This window comes from Porites lutea, chromosome 1 (genome assembly GCF_958299795.1).
Source record: "Porites lutea chromosome 1, jaPorLute2.1, whole genome shotgun sequence".
Lineage (NCBI taxonomy): Eukaryota > Metazoa > Cnidaria > Anthozoa > Scleractinia > Poritidae > Porites > Porites lutea.
In genome coordinates, this window is record NC_133201.1 from 34,221,068 (window position 1) to 34,241,007 (window position 19,940).

General features: G+C 41.8%; 1 protein-coding gene across 1 annotated transcript; it reads right to left on the reverse strand.

The window, feature by feature from the left end:
* Positions 1-16,155: 16,155 nt before the first annotated feature.
* Positions 16,156-19,675, reverse strand: LOC140928410 (uncharacterized). The gene is made up of 3 exons (XM_073378155.1): positions 19,340-19,675; positions 18,654-19,006; positions 16,156-17,671 (listed from the first exon to the last, which is right to left on the reverse strand). The coding sequence occupies exons 1-3, from the start codon at positions 19,673-19,675 to the stop codon at positions 16,156-16,158; spliced, it is 2,205 nt and encodes a 734-aa protein (XP_073234256.1).
* Positions 19,676-19,940: the final 265 nt, after the last annotated feature.

Below are 19,940 nucleotides of genomic sequence, written 5' to 3' on the forward strand. Positions count from 1 at the left end.
AGACGAAGGTCGATTTTCAAGTCCTGTGGTTACAAACTGGAGGAGGCCGTAAGATTTTTGAATTCCAGGTGGGAGTTTATTATTATTGGTATAGGCTGTTTGGTTTTACTTAAGTTCAAGTCCAAGCTCAGTAAAGACTATGTTCCTTTGGTATTAAACTTCCTTGTGTTAATCCGACATCCCTGCGTGCTAAAGAATAACTATCCTTAAAACATTCGAACTCGTAATATGGGGGGCCTGTTCCGGAAGAGGAATTTAACTGATTTGCTGTCTGTGTAACCAGAAAAAAATGGTTTGGTCCATCTTAGTATGGAAGACCTCTTGAGACATTTTGAGGCTAAAGGGCATGCGTCTGAACCTGTATCTCTCAAATGTAGTGAGGTTAATAGACTCTTTTCCCGGGACCACGTTTCGGTATCCGCATTTTTTCTCCCTTATAGAAAATACTTTAGCATCCTTCAGGTATACTAGGATCTCTTCTAGGGTGAGAGTGACATGATGTTTAATCTGAATAGCTGCATTAAGGTCTTTGGCGTTCAGGTGAAGCCGCAACCTTCCGTTCTGTTTGCGGCGGTAAACAAAGCTGTTAAACCATTGTGTCAATTCACTTTTTTCGATCTTCGCTATAATGACATTTCTTGTGTAGTTCCTTATTGATGTCGTCTTTGAGGCTGATTGTCACACGCCTCGTGGGATCGACAATTGGGAGTAAACTTGGTTCAAGGACTATGTGGTATTCGCCTTGGAACCTTTCCACTGCGTTGAAGCATTCGAGATACTAACTGATCACGTGCTATTTGTCTTTTTCATGGGTTACTTCTTGCAAGCTGTATTGGTGCAGGGTGGGTCTCGTTTTCGTGAATAGTAAAGTTGCATATGAATAGCTTCAAGTCAGTGGAAGACTGGACACCGATGATGGTTGGGATAGAAGGATACTCTAGTGCTTTCCCTTTTGTAGGAACAAGTTATAGCAATGCTACCGCGATGCGTGAACTGTGAGCCGCCGTGGACAGTGAGGATAATACCCGGGTGTAATAAGGAACCAGGTTTGAGATCATGATCATCTTCACGTAGGGGCCGAACCCCCCACCCCCCAAACATTTGGAGAGTGGTTTGGCCCCTACGTGCTAGGCTCTGCTGGCATATTCCACGATAGAACCTCAATGGGAATCTGTTTCCCTGTGCATCGGTGTCCAGTGTGAGGATGTTCTTATGAGTGTCCTGTTGCATATTAGACTTAGAATTTTTTAACTTAATTTACTTGTATAACTGTTTTAAAAGAGATTTCAGATTTTTTAATTTTTTTAATTTTATTTTTCTTTACTTGAATACAGTGGTATTTTGCACTTGATTCTTATATTATCAATGTAACATCTGAAGTAATTTTTTGTGCGATATATAAATTATAAACTATAATATTTTATCATAATTGTAATTATTATTAGCGGAGCTCCACGCGCGGCGCCCCATAGCTAAGGAAGTGTGGTAATCTACCAATCCCAGAAAATTTGGTAATCACGTGACCGTACACCGACCGACCGACCGACCGACCGACTGTCCGTCCGCGCCACAGGCATACCAATGTAAAACTACTCAATCAACAGGTATGGCAGCCCAAATGCAACTCAAGGTTTTATTTGGAAGGTAATCAAATGGCCGCCCGGACGACTTTAAGAAAGAAAAAACAACAACAAAGTCGTGTCTTTTTCGGCGTTATTTTTTATGTTTACGCTAACGTGGATAACAGAGAAAAAGCGAAAACAAACAAAGCTGACGAATTTCGTGGGAAGAAAAACATGGAAATTCAAAGCGGCAGTGAGAAAATGAAAAGAAGTGGAAATCAGGTTAAAACCGCGATAAATACTATTTTTTGTGCTTGACATGTAAAATAACACATAAATAAGCACTTTGCATTTTCACTCAAAACATGGCTTAAACACCTGTTACTTATGATGTCATATCTCGTAGCCATAGTAACTGACCATCACTAAACGTGTCTCAACATGTGCACGAGAGATGAAGGAACAGCTACTAAAAAGGTCAGGTTCTGATGTTTTATCGTCTACGAAAATTTTTAAAAGAAAACTCAGAGGGGGGGGGACCGAAATGTCGCTCAAACGCTAGTCTTCGAACATTCCATGCGAGTGCGACTTGTCCATGGAACTGTCTAGACCACAATGTTAGGGCATGGCATATGTAAGGAACTTACAAAACATATATTCTTAAAAATTAATTTCAATCGCGAACATTTTGTTTTTGTTACAAGGACTTTTTAAGGCACTTTTTAAGGAAAATTTTTAATATCGATTCTTTTGCACCAAACAGCTATTTTTAATTATTTTCAACTTTTTACCTTCTTAATTTCTCATTTTGGCGATGTTGAGGATTCATTCCTCAAAAACATTGAACTGGAGGGTGAATTCAAACTAGGGGAGCTTTGAGATAACAACTGCTCATTCCGGTTGGGTTCAACTACTTTCATGTCCTGATGGGCCTCTCGTATGTGGGCTCTGATGCGTCTCAGCTCTCTCTACCAGTTCTGGTCGTTAGAGCATATGGGCGAAGATTTGTATCGAGAGTGAAAAGATCAGCTCCAATGGTATGCCATGCCCTGGGGTATCTCTGTGGGGATTAGGAGTTCCTTTTGTTGACTGTACTGGAGTTGCTCACAGCTACTGCATGCTTTTGTGGTATCTTCTATGTCATGGTACAAGCCGGCCGTCTCCAGTAGAGGTTCTGGCTCTTAGCTTGACTCTCCTTGTTACTTTGTGTGGTCTGTGGGGTTTGGCGAAAATGTATTTCTGCAGAGTCGTAGGAGTGGTAATCCGGTAGGCTTTAGTGAATATTCCGTTTTCGCTTGCTATCTGGTGTCTGAAGGGCCAGTTTGGCTTTAAGAGTGTTGGGTGCAGTTGGATGTGGATAAGCCACCCTTTGCTGATCATTTCTTTTAACGCACCGAGTTTCGCTTCCAAATTGCTCTGTTCTTTGATCTTTTGCAACATTTTATTACAAGCTGAGGGAAGACCACGTGAGTTTGGACATTCATTTCGGGGATGGGTTCATGACTCTCTGTTGATAATGCTGACTGGGCATAAACTACTTCAATTTCTCTGCCTGGTCGGTAACGAATGGTCGGGTCATATGGTTGCAACCTTAGCAGCCTCCGCCGAGGACGCGGAAGAGGAGCTGTCAGGTTTTTAAGACTTGAAAGAAAAAGAAAGCTGAAAAACGAGGTCAAATCATAGATAATAAATCGACTGTTGACCACCCTCCCCACCACTCCATCTCAACCCGCAGGTGCCAAAAGAGGTCGTCGGATCCTTCCAGATCAGTCATATAAAATAATAAACAAAGAAATGGTGCTTCGTTCACTTACAGTGCTTGCAAGGAAAGGAGATTTGAAAATATCCCTGACGGGAGCTCCCTGATGTCGTTGTCTTTCAAATTCCTGCAGGAGAATAAATCAACTTCATGTGCTTTATATTAAAGGAATCATTAAATGTTTTTACCTAGTCCTCAACCATCAATTAATAAGCGTTACAACTCTCAGTTACCAGTTAAGTTGTATAATGTTCTGTAACCAATGTCGTTTCGCCTGGTATCGTGCCCAAAGGAAAAGTGAACATGCATTTTATTTTCCCCACGGCAGCCAGTTCGTTGAGCCTGTTCACAATGCAACGCGTGTGTTATAATGAATTGGAACAAATTTATTGAATTGTATGCGCAGGTACTATAGGTCACGCGTGTGTCTTTTTTTTGTTGTTGTTGTTTCTTTTTTTCCAGGTAATGAATGTAGCAAGCCGCTGATGTATGCAATTTATGTCAATACAACGCGCGTGAACATGTTAGGAAGCATTTGATTTAAGAAAATAAATATTTTCCTGTACATTGTGGCGTTTTGGCAACACTTAGTGGTACACTGGAGATTCAGGAATAGTGCTTCTAGCGTGACTCATATTATGTAGACATCAATGTTGCTGTTACTTGCTAGTGTGTTTACTCAATATTATCGTCCTACCATAAGGAGCTTCACAGGGACATACAACTATCACGAAGTCAAACCTCAGCCAATTTTAAACGCGGTAGTAACACCGGGCATAATACGCTTTGGGACAAGGTTAAGCTTATTTACCAAGACCCTCATTGTTGTTGTTTAAGACTTTTATAGCGTTCTTCCCAGCTTTCATATTGTTCTGTGCATTCCTCTTATTGGTTGGTTTTTGCTACTTGATCATTAATAACAATAATAGTAAACTGGTACAATAAATAACAAATCTGAAATTTAAAACACCAATTACTAATTCATGATCTAAACTTTTTAATTAGGCACTGTAATTTGTGATTACACTTAAAAAAGATGATGATGATTCCAATATTGAGAGCTTTTGCGTGACCAACGACGGGAGACACCCACGCATGTATATGAGAAAAAAGACAAAACAAAGACACATAACTAAAAAGGGCCCGTTTGTCTCCTTTTGTCCCTTTTAGCCTGGTTTTGGCCTTTCAGGCCTGGTTATGGCCTTTCTGGCCTGTGTTTGGCCTTTCTGACACTCTATATAACCTGACTATTTGCGAAAAAGATGTCATTTGTGTTCAGGCATCGAACTGTCAACATGATTTACAAGAGAGTTTGCTTTTGACTTACATGCAAGTCTCACCTTAAAAGCCGCGCGTGTGACTAAAGTCAAAAGTGTAAAGACGGTAAACGAGATATATAGTGGAACATTCTCGGAGACTCAGGGGCAGATAGTGGGGGCAAGAGAAAGTCTAAACGGGCGGAAAAATATGGCTCGAAGAAAAGTAAAGAACGGCGGGAAGAGCCTCCGGGGACAATGTCTTACCAGACCAGTTCCAAACGATCGCCGCCGTTCTGACTTCTGATTGGTGCCAGAAAACTTTTGTTTTTTTTTTCTGCCCAATCACAAGCCAGCAGGCATATGGGTCGTTTCGTGTAATCTTACACAGAATGATGCATGAATGCCAGTTGCTCGCCATGTTTCACTTGGCCGTTCGCCAAGGCCTTGCTCGAGATGAAAAGTTCCAATCTCAGCACAAAGTTTACGGGATTTCCTTCGGACTTTACGCGAGAATCTTACCGGTGAATACGCTGGACCTTTCGCAGGTATCGTAACAGTAGCGTATTTAAAAGTTTGCGAGTTTTTTAAAACACTTACCAATTCACTGATGTATTAGTTGGTTTCCTTTGGACGGTATCTATTTTAAAGTTCTGTCTAGATTTCTTGCATCACTTGCTGTGATTGAAACTTTGCCAATCGCGGGTATAAATTATTTTGTCGCACGGGTCAGGCAAAAAAATGTGGCTTTGAATTTGTCAGTGTGAAAAGGTATCAATGTTAGTATTCTTCAAGGGTAGCATTGTATTAAGTCTCTACTTCGGGTCACGTGACCTCGCAAAAGTGTCAACAGCAATTACTTATCAAGTAAGATATCCCAGAATATCGAGACTGATTGTAGTTTGTTCCAAAATTCCAATAAATGGCCATTTTACAGTCGTTTTATTGTTCAGCCTCGTTTTCATGCAGGGCAGAACGGTGCTCTTCTTTTAACGTCTTCTAAAAATCGTCTGTACGCAATGCAAAAGCGCCGACAACATTAAACATGTTCCTTGGGTCCCTCTCAACAGTTCTGCACTTGTCGCTTGAAATCATCACGAAAATCCCACGGAAATACCATTGCTCCTAGACTAGTAATAGAAGTATCGGGAGAAGTCTCCGCACGCGGCAGGTTAAGGAAAAAAAGTAAAAGTAATGATCGAACTAAAAAATCAAGTTTTTAGTTCACTGCCTTAAAGATTAACAGTTTGTAGACGTCTTTACTCTATATGAAAATGCTTCTATTAGAAGAATAGCTCTCTATACCTCTTTTGACTATTTCCGTCAGTACCCTAGAGAAATTTCATTGTTCACAGATCAATTAACACTGCCCACCTCCCGTGGTACACAAGTTTCTCAAGCCAAAGGTTTCCGATTATTCAAACAAGCTTCGGGTCGGTCTGGAAAGATGTCACCTGGAACAAAAGAACTATTGTTTTAAGTTTGATGGGCAAAATCAGGTTGGTACAATAAAGCATTTCTTGATAGGATGGCGATGAAAGATCAAGACAAACCAACAAAGTTTTCGTCTTAAAAATTGAACGGCCCTGAAAATTGAATTAATTGATATGGATAGCCGTCTCTTTGATTTGTGCGTTATATTGGTACAGGCGCAAACATAACTGTGACAAATGTAAGTGAAAAAGCGACTGTTTTATCAAAAAGGCCTGGCTCATAACTTAAAAATTTTTACTTACTTCACTAGAACTGTGCTGGTACAATTATTGTCACTTTGTTAGTATTTGATTTGCCAAACATATTTATTTAATCATTTGTCAACAAATAGTATAGCCCAAGTCTAGGTAATTGCTCCGATCTTTTAAGTTTATTTTCCGCACCCGAGTTAGAAATTAATGCAGAGAAAGAGGGAAGATCAGGCTGTGTGGACTTTGATTGTAAGGTATAGATCCCATCTGTTATTCGGCCTTTAACTGAGGAATTGACTGAGACAACTTGAATCAAACGAAGCCATGCTTCCTCTACTTTAATCACACAAGGACTCCTGGGAAGACTCAAAAAACTACTTCATGTAACAACTCCCCTTTTACAGTAATAAACGATCTTTCTAAAATCAGCGACTTGAATTTGGAAATTATCTGGCCTACAACATGCACTTAAATGTCTTTCTGCTATATGTTGACTTGATCCTAGGAATTAAAATAAACTTCAACAAATAACTAAAGTTAATGTCAACGTTCAGTTCATAAATTGACTATTAAACGTAGTCTGCGAATCTTGATGGGCGAGCGCTGATTCTGCCACTTCTTGTAACGAGAGTCTGAGGTTGCTGCGATTTTCTTTCTTCTTTCGCTGTAGGTTCAGGGTGGCCATCTGCTGGCTTTGGCAAAGGTGAGCTCTGCTTGGTGGAGCTACTATCGGTGATGATGGGCTGCTGATGTCCTTGACTAGGATCAAAAAACCACACTTTGACCGCATTTTAACCGCACTTTTAATTTTTCTCAAATTTCCCAAATAAACAAAATGGTTGGAACTTTTGAATATGAATTTTGAAAACAGTCTACCCAAGGCTAACTTTGGGCAAAATATCAGGGATTCGCCAAATGGGTCGCTGATCGCCGATTCTCGATCCTTACAGACAGCCACTCTTAAATTGTTAATGTCGGGTGTGTTTCGCCGTTCCAACAGGGCCATTTCAAGATCTTTGTTTTCTCGCTTAGCCTTCTTAACCAGATATTTGGCGATCTTAACGGCTGAATCTGCTTTACCATTGCTCTGACTGTGGAGTGGCGAACTGGTAGTGTGCTGAAATTCCCATTCCCGTGTGAAAGGGGCGAACTCATCGCTTGAATATTGGGGACCATTGTCAGTAATCATGTCTGCGATACCATGCCGAGCAAAGTGTGACTTTGTTGCCCTGATCACAGACTCTGTAGCTGCATCTGCGACAAATCTAGTTCAAAGTAATCACTGTAATAGACAACAGTCACAAGGAAGGTCTCACTTCAATAAGTGAAGAGATCCTGACCAACCATGGGGTATCTGGAATCTTATGTGTCATTAACGGTTCCTTCTACTGTCTGGCTAGAAAGTCATTGCAAACTTCACAGTTTTGAACTTGTTCTTTGATTTGGCCTGCCATACTTGGCCAAAATAAAACATCACGTGCTCGACATACACAGGCATCAGGTCCTATGAGACTGGAATGGACTCTGGCAATCATTTGAGGTCTCATAGAAATGGGAACAATGACCTTATTCCTTTGTACAATACTCCGCCTTGCACTGTTAACTCTTCTTTGTAATTCCAATGTTCTCGAATGCAAGGTGGAATATCTTCTTTGGAGACTGGCCATCCTGTCGAAGCAGTGTTCTTTAGAGTCTGCAAAGTGGGGTCTGCAAGAGTGCATTGCTTAATCTGCTGATGGGTACGCTCAGATAAGCGCATGTAATCAACTTGATTGATGCTGGCAATTTCTTCAAAAAGCTGCTATTCTTGCTTGAGTTGGAAGATTTGGTACTCTGGTGTTCGCTTACACTGGGTGCGGTCAACTTGGAGGTAAGCTCTGCTAAGCATGTCCGCAATGTACATTTGAGAACAAGGAAGATACGTCACATTTAGATTGTACCTTTGCAGATGCAGGAGCATTCTCTGTAGCCTTTTAGTCGCTGAATGAATAGACTTTTGGAAAATTGGCACCAATGGCTTATGGTCTGTTTCTACAGTTGTAAGTTCTCTTTCGTGTAGCTACTGATTAAAACGACTGCAAGCAAAACCAATCGCCAAGTATTCCTTTTCTATCTGAGCATACTGGCGTTCAACAGTGCTCAACGACCGTGATGCAAATGCAACCGGCTGTCCTTCTTGAAGTAAAGTTGCTCCCAAACCGGAATTTGAGGCGTCACATTGGATAGTGGTTTCACTGGCCACATCATAATACTTCAACAGGGGTGCAGAGCTGATCATGCTTTTGTTTGCTTGGAAAGCTTCCTCCTGTGAGCTGTCCCAAGTGAACATGACATTCTCCTCAGTTAACTTGCGTAGTGGTTCAGACACTTTTGTGAGCTGTGGCATGAACCTGGACAAATAATTAACACATCCCAGAAGACGTTGGACTGCTCTCTTATCATCAGGTCGAGGCATTCTTGCAGTTGCTTCGATTTTTATGGGATCAGGCTTTAGTCCTTCTGACGTGAACAACTGTACCATGTAAGTTACTTGGTCTAACTTCAACCTCAACTTGTTCTTGTTAAATTTCAGATTAACACTGCGTGCACGCTTTAGTAAGTTCACTAAATTGCAATCGTGATCTGCCAAACTTCTTCCATAGATTCTCCGCTGCCATAACATAAGCTGTCATCTGCAATTACTTCTAATCCATCAAGGCCTGCGAGCGCTTCATTCTGGCGCCGTTGATATTCTTTTGCGCCGCTGCCTATTCCTTGTGGCATGCGAAGGTAGCGATGTCTCCCAAAAGGAGTCCAGAACGTTGTAAGGAATGAACTTTCATTGTCAAGCTTAACTTTATGAAACCCATCTTTGGCATCTAATACTTTAAATACTTTTTCTCTTGACAGCTTTGGTAGCACCTCGTCCACTGTCGGCATCTGACACTTTGGCCTCTTTATTGCTCTATTCAAATCACGCGGATCAATGCACATCCTCAGTTTCCATGGCTTCTTCACAGCTACAAGACTACTGATCCATTCTGTTGTCTTAGTTTCCTTGCCAATGATGCCTTGCCTTTCCATTTCATCAATCTTTTCTCTCAACTTTGATTTGAGTGGTACTGGTACACGTTGAGGAGCATGCTACACCGGCTTAATGGCTGGATCTACTTCAATGTGATATTCTCCGGGCAGGGAACTAACTCCTGTGAACACATCTTCATATTCCTTCAAAAGTTCCTCCATAGTGAGGGGTTCATAATGCTTGCTATTTAATGAGTAAACAGACGCCTCTGTTCCTAGGGATATCCAACCTTGGTCAATGCACGTTCTACCATCCATGATTGGCTACGGTGCATTCTCTAGGATGTCAAATTTTATCTTGCATTAAGGGCCACTGTTTCGGCAGACTGAAACGAACCAAAAGATTTGACAACACTACCATCATGAAGCCTTATCTTGCCTCCAGGTGGATCCAGCTGAACTTCGCCAAGTTGCAAAACATTCAACTAATCTGTATAGGACATTGCACTGTACGTCGCCCCAGTATCCAGCTGAGTTGTAACTGTAGCGCTGTACTCTGTGTGAAAGGTCAAGGGTACCATAAAGGAGGATCTGGTTTCATTACTACTAACAACTCCAACGCGCTCTAAAATAAAAATAGAATCGTCTGATTCATCACTATCCTGATGAACTTTCTTTTGTCACTATCTTGTTGAACTTTCTTGTCTGATTTACTTGGGGACTGCCTCTTCACATGGCACTTCACAGCAAAGGGGCCTTGCTTACCACATTTATGTCAGGTTTTACCAGACGCAAGACTTTTTGCTCTATTTCATGGTTGTTCGGTGCCACAAAACTTGCATAGACCTGATGGTTTTTCTTTTCCAGTCTTGTCACGACCTTTCAAGTTTCCCTTGCTACTACCACTATTTCCTTTCCTTTTCTGAGTTGCTAAATGACGCTTTTCTGCTGCATGAACAGCGTATGGAGAATCAACAGTGTCTTTATACTGCTCTTTGTGAATCCTGGATAACTCGCTGGCTCGAAGAGCTTTAATACACCTGGCTAACCCTCGCACAAGGCGTTCTCGAAGTAGGCGGTCACTAGTGGAAGAGTCTCGAGTGCCAATGACCAATCGGTCACAAATTAAGCTCTTACAAAGATTCTCAAATTCACATGACCCAACAAGCTGGCGCAATCTCACTACATACTGATCAATGCTTTCATTTTCAGCTTGATTGGCAAAACTAAATTTTACTCTTTCAAACAACAAATGTTTTTGAGGCATAAAATGGTCGCTTAAGGCAGAAAGAATCTTCTCTGGGTCTCTCTTGTCAGATGCAGTTAGAGTAGTGAGGCTATTCATTACTTTCACACAGTCCATTCCCATAACACTGCATAAAGCCCCAGCCTGTCCTTCTTTAGATTTCTTGTTAAGTTCAGTGGCAGTGACATAATAATAACACCAAGCTTCTTTAAACAGTTTCCAATTTGTTGATACACCATCCTTTACGTTCATGGGCGCTGGCGGTGGTATTTGATAAAATGGCATGTTGAAGAAAACGAATACTCACAGTTCTGGTGCTTTCTGATTTCTTTCAGCTAAACAATATGGCGACGTCTCACCATGTGCACGACTCGCGAACGAGAAAATAATACCAGACCAGCAAGGACGGCTTCTCTGAAACGTGCCCCTTCTTCTTCTACTGCTTTAGAATTCTTGTAACTACGATTTTAACTTCTGACACCATGTTATTCGGCCTTTAACTGAGAAATTGACTGAGACAACTTGAATGAAACTAAGCCATGCTTTCTCTACCTTAATCACACAAGGACTCTTGGGAGGACTCCAAAAACTACTTCATGAAATTCATGAAACACCATCTTGAAAAAACGGTGAAGGCCCTTGGGTGAGGTGCATGCTTGCATTTCTGTCGATTGTGACGTAGTAAAATTGCCGTCAGGCGTTGCCTTACTTCCTCGAACGTTCTCTACGTTTTTGGATCATTCATGTATAATTAATTAGGGCATGTTTACATTTTCCGCCTGTTTAGTATTTTCTTGAATCTTTTGTGAAACAGTATACAAGTTCCACACGAGTTGTTTTGACGAACTAAGTTCTTTTTTCCCCTCGAGCTGGAGTGCTATGTTTAGTCAATTGTGACGAAGCTCGATTTTCAAGTTCTGTGGTTACAAGTTGCCAGAGGCCGTAAGATTTCTGAATTCCAAGTGAGAGTTTATTATTATTATTATTGGTATAGGCTGTTTGGTTTTACTTAAGTTCAAGTCCAAGATCAGTAAAGACTATGTTCCTTTGGTATTAAACTTCCCTGTGTTAATCCGACATCCCTTTGTGCTGAAGAATAATTATCCTTAAAACATTCGAACTCATAACATTGGGGGCCTGTTCCGGAAGAGGAATTTAACTGTTTTGCTGTCTGTGTAATCAGGAAAAAAAATTTTGGTCCATCTTAGTCTGGAAGACCTCTTGAGGCATTTTGAAGCTAAAGGGCATGCGTCTGAACCTGTATCTCTCAAATGTAGTGAGGTTAATAGACTCTTTTCCCGGGACCACGTTTCGGTATCCGCATTTTTCCTTCCTTATAGAAAATACTTTAGCATCCTTCAGGTATGCTAGGATCTCTTCTAGGGTGAGAGTGACATGATGTTCAATCTGAATAGCTGCATTGAGGTCTTTGGCGTTCAGGTGGAGCCTCAACCTTCCGTTCTGTTTGCGGCAGTAAAAAAAGCTGTTGAACCATTGTGTCAATTCACTTTTTTCGATCTTCGCTATAATGACATTTCTTGACTAGTTCCTTATTGATGTTGTCTTTGAGGCTGATTATCACACGCCTTGTGGGATCGACAATTGGGGGTAAACTTGGTTCAAGGACTATGTGGTATTCGCCTTGGAACCTTTCCACTGCGTTGAAGTATTCGAGATACTGACTGTTCACGTGCTATTTTTTTTTCATGGGTTACTTTTTGCAAGCTGTATTGGTGCAGGGTGGGTCTCGTTTTCGTGAATAGTAAAGTTGCATATCAATAGTTTCAAGTCAGTGGAAGACTGGAGACCTATGATGGCTGGGCCGGGAATTTCTGTGACATAGAAGGATACTCTAGTGCTTTTCCTTTTGTAGGAACAAGTTATAGCAATGGTATGCGTGATCTGTGAGCCAGCGTGGACAGTGAGGGTAATATCCGAGTATAATAAGGAACCAGGTTTGAGATCATGATCATCTACACGTAGGGGCCAACCCCTCCAAAACATTTGGGGAGTGGTTTGGCCCCTACGTGCTAGGTTCTGCGGGCACATTCCACGATAGAACCTCAATGGGAATGTGTTTCCCTGGGCACTGGTGTCCAGCTTGAGGATGTTCTTATGAGTGTCCTGTTGCAGGCTTAAACAAGCTGATACAAATGCTTCATCACCAAGGTGAGGTTCGACTTCTGGCTCATCCTACAGAATGAAATCGTTGTCTGCAGGCGTCTGCAAAGTGGTTTGACTTCTTGCGGGACAGACATACTTGATCACCTGCTGGGCAGTTAGAAGGTGAACTACGAGCGCGGCTGCAGTTTCTGCTCATCCGTGCTCCTACAGAAGATTGATAATTTAATGGTTGGTTGCGCTGTGGCCATTTTCTCGTATTTTGGTTTTGAACTACTTGAACGGCTTCCTCACAGTCATTAGTGCTACTGCCCCCCATGGAAGACATTTGTGCTTGAGATATTTTGAGTAATCAAGCAATCTTCACCGCTTCATCTTGTGTTAGAGAGGACCCTTTACGTATTGGCTATTCTCTTACCTTGGGCGTCTGGGTGTGTGAAATCGCAGTTTTAGGCCATCAAGGATGCAAAGATGCGTAGAAAAAAACAGGGTAAACACAAAGGCACACTGACGAAAATCAGTCCTCTCTCGTCTTCCCAATGCCCCACGTACCATGAAAGGTCTTCAGATCCTTTTAATAGATTCATATAAAATAATACTCTAGACAAGGAAATGTACGATTTACTTACAAGTAGAGTAGCGATGAAAGATTTGAAAATATCCCAGGCGGAAGCTTATTGATCTTGTTGTTCCACAAAATTCTACAGAAAGAAAGTGGTATTAATAACTTAAATTCGTGAATAATTCTACGATAGTAGATGGGCAATAACTACCAACATTCAAGAGAAAAAAGTTAAAACTATCTTTAAACGGATAAACTTTGACAATTCGCTGTAAACGGCAAAGTTTCAAAGTCGACTCGTGTATCGTGGTATTTTTATCTGATTTACACAGATTAGATGTGTAAAGATACGGTAAAGCGGGGAACGAAAAATGTGCAACTTAATTTGCAGCATTAATTGCTGCAAAATGAGTTCAATAACGGTGTTGCACGTCTTACCACCCACGAATAAGACCTGTCTTGTAAAAAATGAGGTTTTTGCAGGTTGCAAAGAATTGATTAACGAGTAGTTCTACTGTTTTGCAACAAAATCTATAAAGGTTTCCCGTTTTATCGACCCTTGCAACTTTTGCAGCAAGTTAAGTACGTCCCGTGTATGGCGTGATTCACGTGTCAGTTAATTGAGATAATTTACTGTAACTGTTGTGGTCTCGTCCTGTGTGGCTTAAGGTCATCGCCTTACCTACTGCGCCACGATACGTGTTAATTGTGTAGGTTAAGTTAATTGTCTTTAACGTTTCTGCCTAGGAAGTTCTGCCGATACAGATAGACGCTGTTTGAAGCTGGTAGAGCTGTATTTATTAACAATTCATAACTATATTCGGCGAAAATACTTAGGGTTTTGACGGTAAAAGCCGTACTTTAACTCATTTCGTCGCATTTGAAGAACATATGGCCAACAAAGCGACATTTAAGTGGCTGTCCACCTAAGAGCGGTACGGCGAGTTTAGGATCGCCAGTAAACCTTCCCTTTCTTTTTTGTGGGTGAAAAGGACTTAATGAGGAATGATTAAAATCGAGCTTTTTTTTTTTCAAAATCTTTCTCTGTGCTTCGCTACAGCACAAAACGTCTTTCCTGTCTGAGAGCGCTTTTTCAACTTTATTCAATGGCCAAAATTCAGTAATTTTAAAAGCTGCGCTTTCTCGTATTTCTCTTATTCTACATAGTACAATGGATTTAGGTGCATTTGACTTGTCCTATGGCAGAATCTTGGCTAATTTGAGGCAAAATAAAATAAAATTAATAGGATCAAAAACGAGCCACTTTGCGGTTTTTTTTTGCTCCCTTGACAGATTCCTCCAAAGTAAAAGCTAAAATCTCCAAAGCGGTACAAAAATCACAGGCAAAATGCACTTCACAGCAAAGACCTTACCTTATTCTGTTAGAAAATAAAGTCAAAGGTGCGGGTATCATTCTGCGTCGGACGCGAACAAGCGTTTTTGAGAGCTCCTTTTGTCAATATTTACCTAAATTTGCACGTTTGCGCCTACACTTAAACTCATATGATAAGGCTGATATTTTTCCCACGGGGCAGAATCTTGGTATGCTTCGTCAAAATAACGCACATTTGTTGTTTTATAAGCCATCTTAGGCCCGTAAACCGGTATAAAATGTCATAAAATACATGTAGGAATTCCACACCTACTCGTATATTGTGCAAATTTAAAAGCTCCTTTACGGCGGGTTGTCGATTTCAGCAATTTTCAAAATTGTAAAGAATACATTTCACTTCTGCTCAAACGAAGCCCTTTTTGAGTTTGGAGTCTCAGCAACTAAAAAGCTCTTTAATAAAGACTGAATTCAGCTCAATTTCCTTTTGGGTTTCTTCATGAACTTTCATGGTCATATGCTAATTAGGACTGTTGTCACGCAATGAAAGCAGATTTGGAGCAAGCAAGTTGGTGCCTCTTAGTCAATGTAACAGGTGTGCGTTATTACGGCTCATTCGAGGCGATGTCACTTAACGAAAGAAAATATTACAGAGAGCGAACTTACTTTGCAGCGGGCTGGGTATTTTGGTAAAACTGCCCAACAAGGTGAAAAAATGTTTGTATGTCCAATACATCGTGCGACCCTAGGGAAGGACTGGGGTAATCCAACTGGTCGCACAGAATGCCGATATCCAGACCATAAGGGAAAACAGACTTGTGCCGGTGAAAAGTTACAGAGTGTCGGGGTCAGACGGTAAAAATTGCCACCGTCCGAGAAATTTCCAAAATCTCCTAGTGGTGTCTGTGATAGATTTTATTCGAAACCAATAGATCTCTAACAGTAACGGGCTTCTTAACAGATACACGTGCCATCGACAAAATTACAATTCTCTAAATCAAAAAACTACTCCATTCAAAGTGTCACATGATCACGTGTTCCAAACGTGATTGGCTACATCTGAGATCAAAAAATGTCACGGGCGAAATGTAACACAAAACTCCTTGACACACTCCCCCCTTGACCAGTCGAATCACTGGTCAACTACTCTCCGAATATATTCAGCATTCCGAGCGGCAAGACGCCTGGGTGGCCTGATGCCATCAATTATCAGCTCCTCCCGAGGTTGTTCATCGTTACTCACGACAGGTATCTCCAGGGGAAAAAGCCTTTGCACTGGCCTCTTCATAGTAACAGGCCTACCACTCTTACTGATAACCTTGACTACAGCTGCTCTAACGCGATCGTCCGCACCATGGATCAACTGCTCCACTCGTCCCCAGTTTCCACTGGCTACGGGGCAGATTGTCTTCCAAAACGGTAACAACATCTCCCTCAGATACAGCAATACTGGATCTAGGCCTGGATTTCTGCGGCTGCAGGTTCCTTAACTCTGTAACATATTCTCTGCTCCAGCGCCTCCAGAAGTGTTCCAGTATCAATCCCAAGTACTTCCGTCTTCTTGGGAGATCTTACGACGACACTGTATGGTCAAGTGAGGCTTGTCGATTTCCTATTACCTCCGGCAGTGATCATATTCGTCTTCCATACATCAAGTGACTTGGTGTCAATGGTTCTTCTCTAGAGTTCAGAGTTCCCTCAACCTCGACGAGAGCAGTGTGCAATTCGTCATAGTTTAACTTAGCGTTCCTAAGTGTCTTCCGCAAACATCTTTTGGTATTCTGAATCAATCGCTCAAAAAAGCCACCCCACAAGGGCGCTTTGTCCACATCAAATCTCCAGTCAATTCTTTTACTGGCCAGGAATTTCTTGACTCTTGGGTAAGAAAATAACTTGCTCAAAATTTTATCTGCAGCCTTAAACGTTTTGGCATTGTCCGAGATAATCAGTTCTGGTAAACCTCTTCTAGCTGCGAATCTCCTCAGGCAACGGATGAATACATCAACCGACAGGTCCGTGGCAAGCTCTAAATGTACTGATCTCACAGAACAGCAGGTAAACAGGAGAACATAAACCTTCTGTAACGCTGGCTGTCCTGACACCTTAATGTACAAAGGTAGAGCATAATCTATTCCGACATAAGTAAAGGCAGGTTTCTGGCTCAATCTAAACTCGGGTAGGTCACTTTGAGGAGGCACTCGGTAACTCCTCCCTTCATATCTGCGACAAACTGTACAGCTAGCCGGTGTTCTTTTAACAAATTGTCGTCCCTTGACAATCCAAAATCTGGTTCTCAGCTGGGCTAACGTAGCTTCTACCCTATTGTGATGAACCCTTTCATGAGCATCTCGCACCAACAGAGTTGAAAGATGATGATTCTTTGGTAGTAAGGCTGGGAACTTCGTCTCATGTGGTACATCAGCATTAGCATTTCTCCCCTTACATCTTAGGACTCCACTACTGTCTTCGTACAAACCAAAGTCTAACTCTAACTGACTGTAATTTGCTTGGGACTTCAATTCATTCTGGACACTTCTTAACCACTTCATTTCTGCATTTCCAAGTTCTTCTGCAGTAACGTCTCCCAAGTAAACAGTTCCTATCTTTAGCAACTTGGCCTTGATTTTTAAATTTTTCACAAAGGGCAACACCAAGGCTGTAATACGAAACAACTTGTCACAGGAGCTAAAATCTGAGATCGGAATAATAGTGTCCATATTGGGTATTCCATTTGTAGTTAACAATACCGCTTCTCCAACTGCTTCAATAGCTTGGCCTTTCTTCATCTCTACGCAACACTCCTCAGCAATTGTTTCGGAACATTCCTCAGAACTGTGCCAGTTTCTCATGGGCTTCGACAGCCACGATGGTCCCTTCCACCACAACACATTACTCTTTAACTTAGCCGCACTTTCTCCGCGAGATCCTACGTCTGCTCGGTTCTCAATGCCAGGACAATGGTTCCACATGCTCTCTTCGGTTAAAGACAAGATTTCATTCACACGATTTTGCACAAACTGCTTCCACTCCTTCGAACCCTTTATCCAGCAGATTTCAGTCTTGCTGTCTAGCCACAAGTGTGTCTTGTCAATTCTAATCTGTGACGCCAAGGCTTCTTTAACTGAGGACACCAATTGCCTCCTGGATCTGAACAATTTTAAGCGATTTCCTTTTTGGCCGTGAATGTGACGGTTTCCTGCAATGTTTTGTCACGCTGGGCCCAGCTCGTTAGCGTTTTTAGTAGGACGAATAGTGATATCCAAATCTCGAAGAATGGATTGCAGCGTAAAATAAAACTACATTAACTATGGAGAATTGCGATGTGACTCAGTCATGACTGCTCACGAATTGTAACTGCCGCCTGTTTCTCTGGAGATTTGGACTGAGGTATGCAATTCCTCCCTTGGTGATAACTTTTGAATTAGCTAAACAGCCTTGCGACTGTTCTATTATTCCAACTTTGTGATCAGGCAAGACTATGGTTTCGGTTCTCCACGCGAACCTCATCAGTTGCCGGGTTGGCTTTCTGCTTAGTTGCTTCTACAAGAGCAACTCTAGTTATTTTTTCTGTGCCGTTATTTGTTCTGCTCTAGTTATTTGTTCTGTAAATTGTGATTATGTCGAGTGTTGATAGCGGCTGGCGCGTTTTTGACAGATGTTAACAGATTTCCATGGAAGAGCCAATCAGAGTTTTGCGTTGTGAGAGCAACGCAGTAGTTCAAAAGCTTGGGCTTTGTTTGTAGTCTCTCATTTTTCTCTCTCCCCGCCGCGTGTCGCCTTTTCTCGCATGGGGTGAATTTCACGCGCGCTCGCGTTTCGCTAGCTCTATTATTCCTGAGGAAAAATGGGGGACTACTCGTTGTCTAATCTTGCTAAGATGACCCCCGACAGTAATTCGAGTCTGGGGATAGACTGCCTTGTCAGCGGTACCACTCTGGTTTTGGATGACAACAAAACTGGAAAAAAATCAACACTCACTTCAAGAACCAAGTAAACAACAGCACAATAAGCCTTCTCTAAAGCGTCCCCAAACCCATGAATAAAATACGACGTAACACCCTCCTCTAATCCAGCATTCACACACCTTGGTACGACCACTTGCTGCACCTCTCTCAAGTCCTAAAGCCACCTGTTCCACTGCTTCCGGGCAGATTCCGACAGTGGTGCATCCCATTCAAACTTGTCCTGGTAAAGATACTGAAACAAAATCATTTCCACCAGTATTGGACTGAGTACTCCAAGGGGGTCAAAGAAACTTGAAGTAACCTTTAACAAGTTTCTCCTGGTCGCTTCCAAGTCTTCTGAAAGTCTCAGTAAGGCTTCAAATTTAATAATGAACTCATCAGTAAAACAGTTCCAATTAAGACCAAGTACCTTGTGTTCATCCTTCATATCAAGCTTCTCCAAATGATTGACGGTAGTTTTCGCATAAGACTCTGTATCCTCCACTACAGCACAAGTTCCAACAGTTCCAACTTGGTCCTCACAAATCAATTCAAGCAATTTAGGTGAATTTGAAATCCACTCTCGCAAGTTAAACCCACCTTAAAATAGGCACTTCTTAGACTTCTGATAAAGCGACAGACACTCCTCAACACCCCCTTCTCCTGTCACCAAATCATCCACATTAAATGAATTCAACAAGTTCTGAACCAAACCAGGGTCAGCCTCGTATTGACTGATACGTTACTTCAAAGTGGCATTCAAAGAAAAGGGCTAGCTTTGACTCCAAACACCACACGACAAACCAATATAACATCAATCTGGGATTCTTTTCTTCTAAACTGTCCACCCAGAGGAATCGCAGGACATCACGATCTTCTTCAGCAACTCCACATTGAAAAAGGCCTTTTCAATGTCCCCTACAAGTGAAATTCTTTTCTCTCTAAACCGGAGGAGAACATTGAAGATCGTTGGAGTTAAGGCTGGTCCTGAGTAAAGACATTCGTTAAGACTTGGACTATCACTGCTGGGCCTTGACGACGCATCAAAAACAACACGAAGTTTGGTTGTAAGGGCATCCCGGCGTACCACCCCATGATGCGGTAAATAATGCACCCTTCCAACATCAGGACGCTTGGCACAGTCTACTTGCTCAATTATACCACTCTGCAACTGATCTTGTATGATGGAGTCATATTCTTTCAACATCTATGGATCCTTTCTAAGACGTTTAAGCTGCGAGCTCAATCTTGCTACACAGTTCTCAAAATTATCTGGCAACAGCCCATGTTGCTCCTTCCAAGGTAGATGGACCAAATACTTGCCATCTTCAAAACTCAAATTCTTTTCAAAGGCTTCAAGAACAGTATCCTTATCTCGAATACCCACAGAATCCAGATCCCACAATCTATCCAAATCCCCATGCAGTGTATCATCAACAACTCTTCACTCCGTCCTCAACACGTGAGTCCAC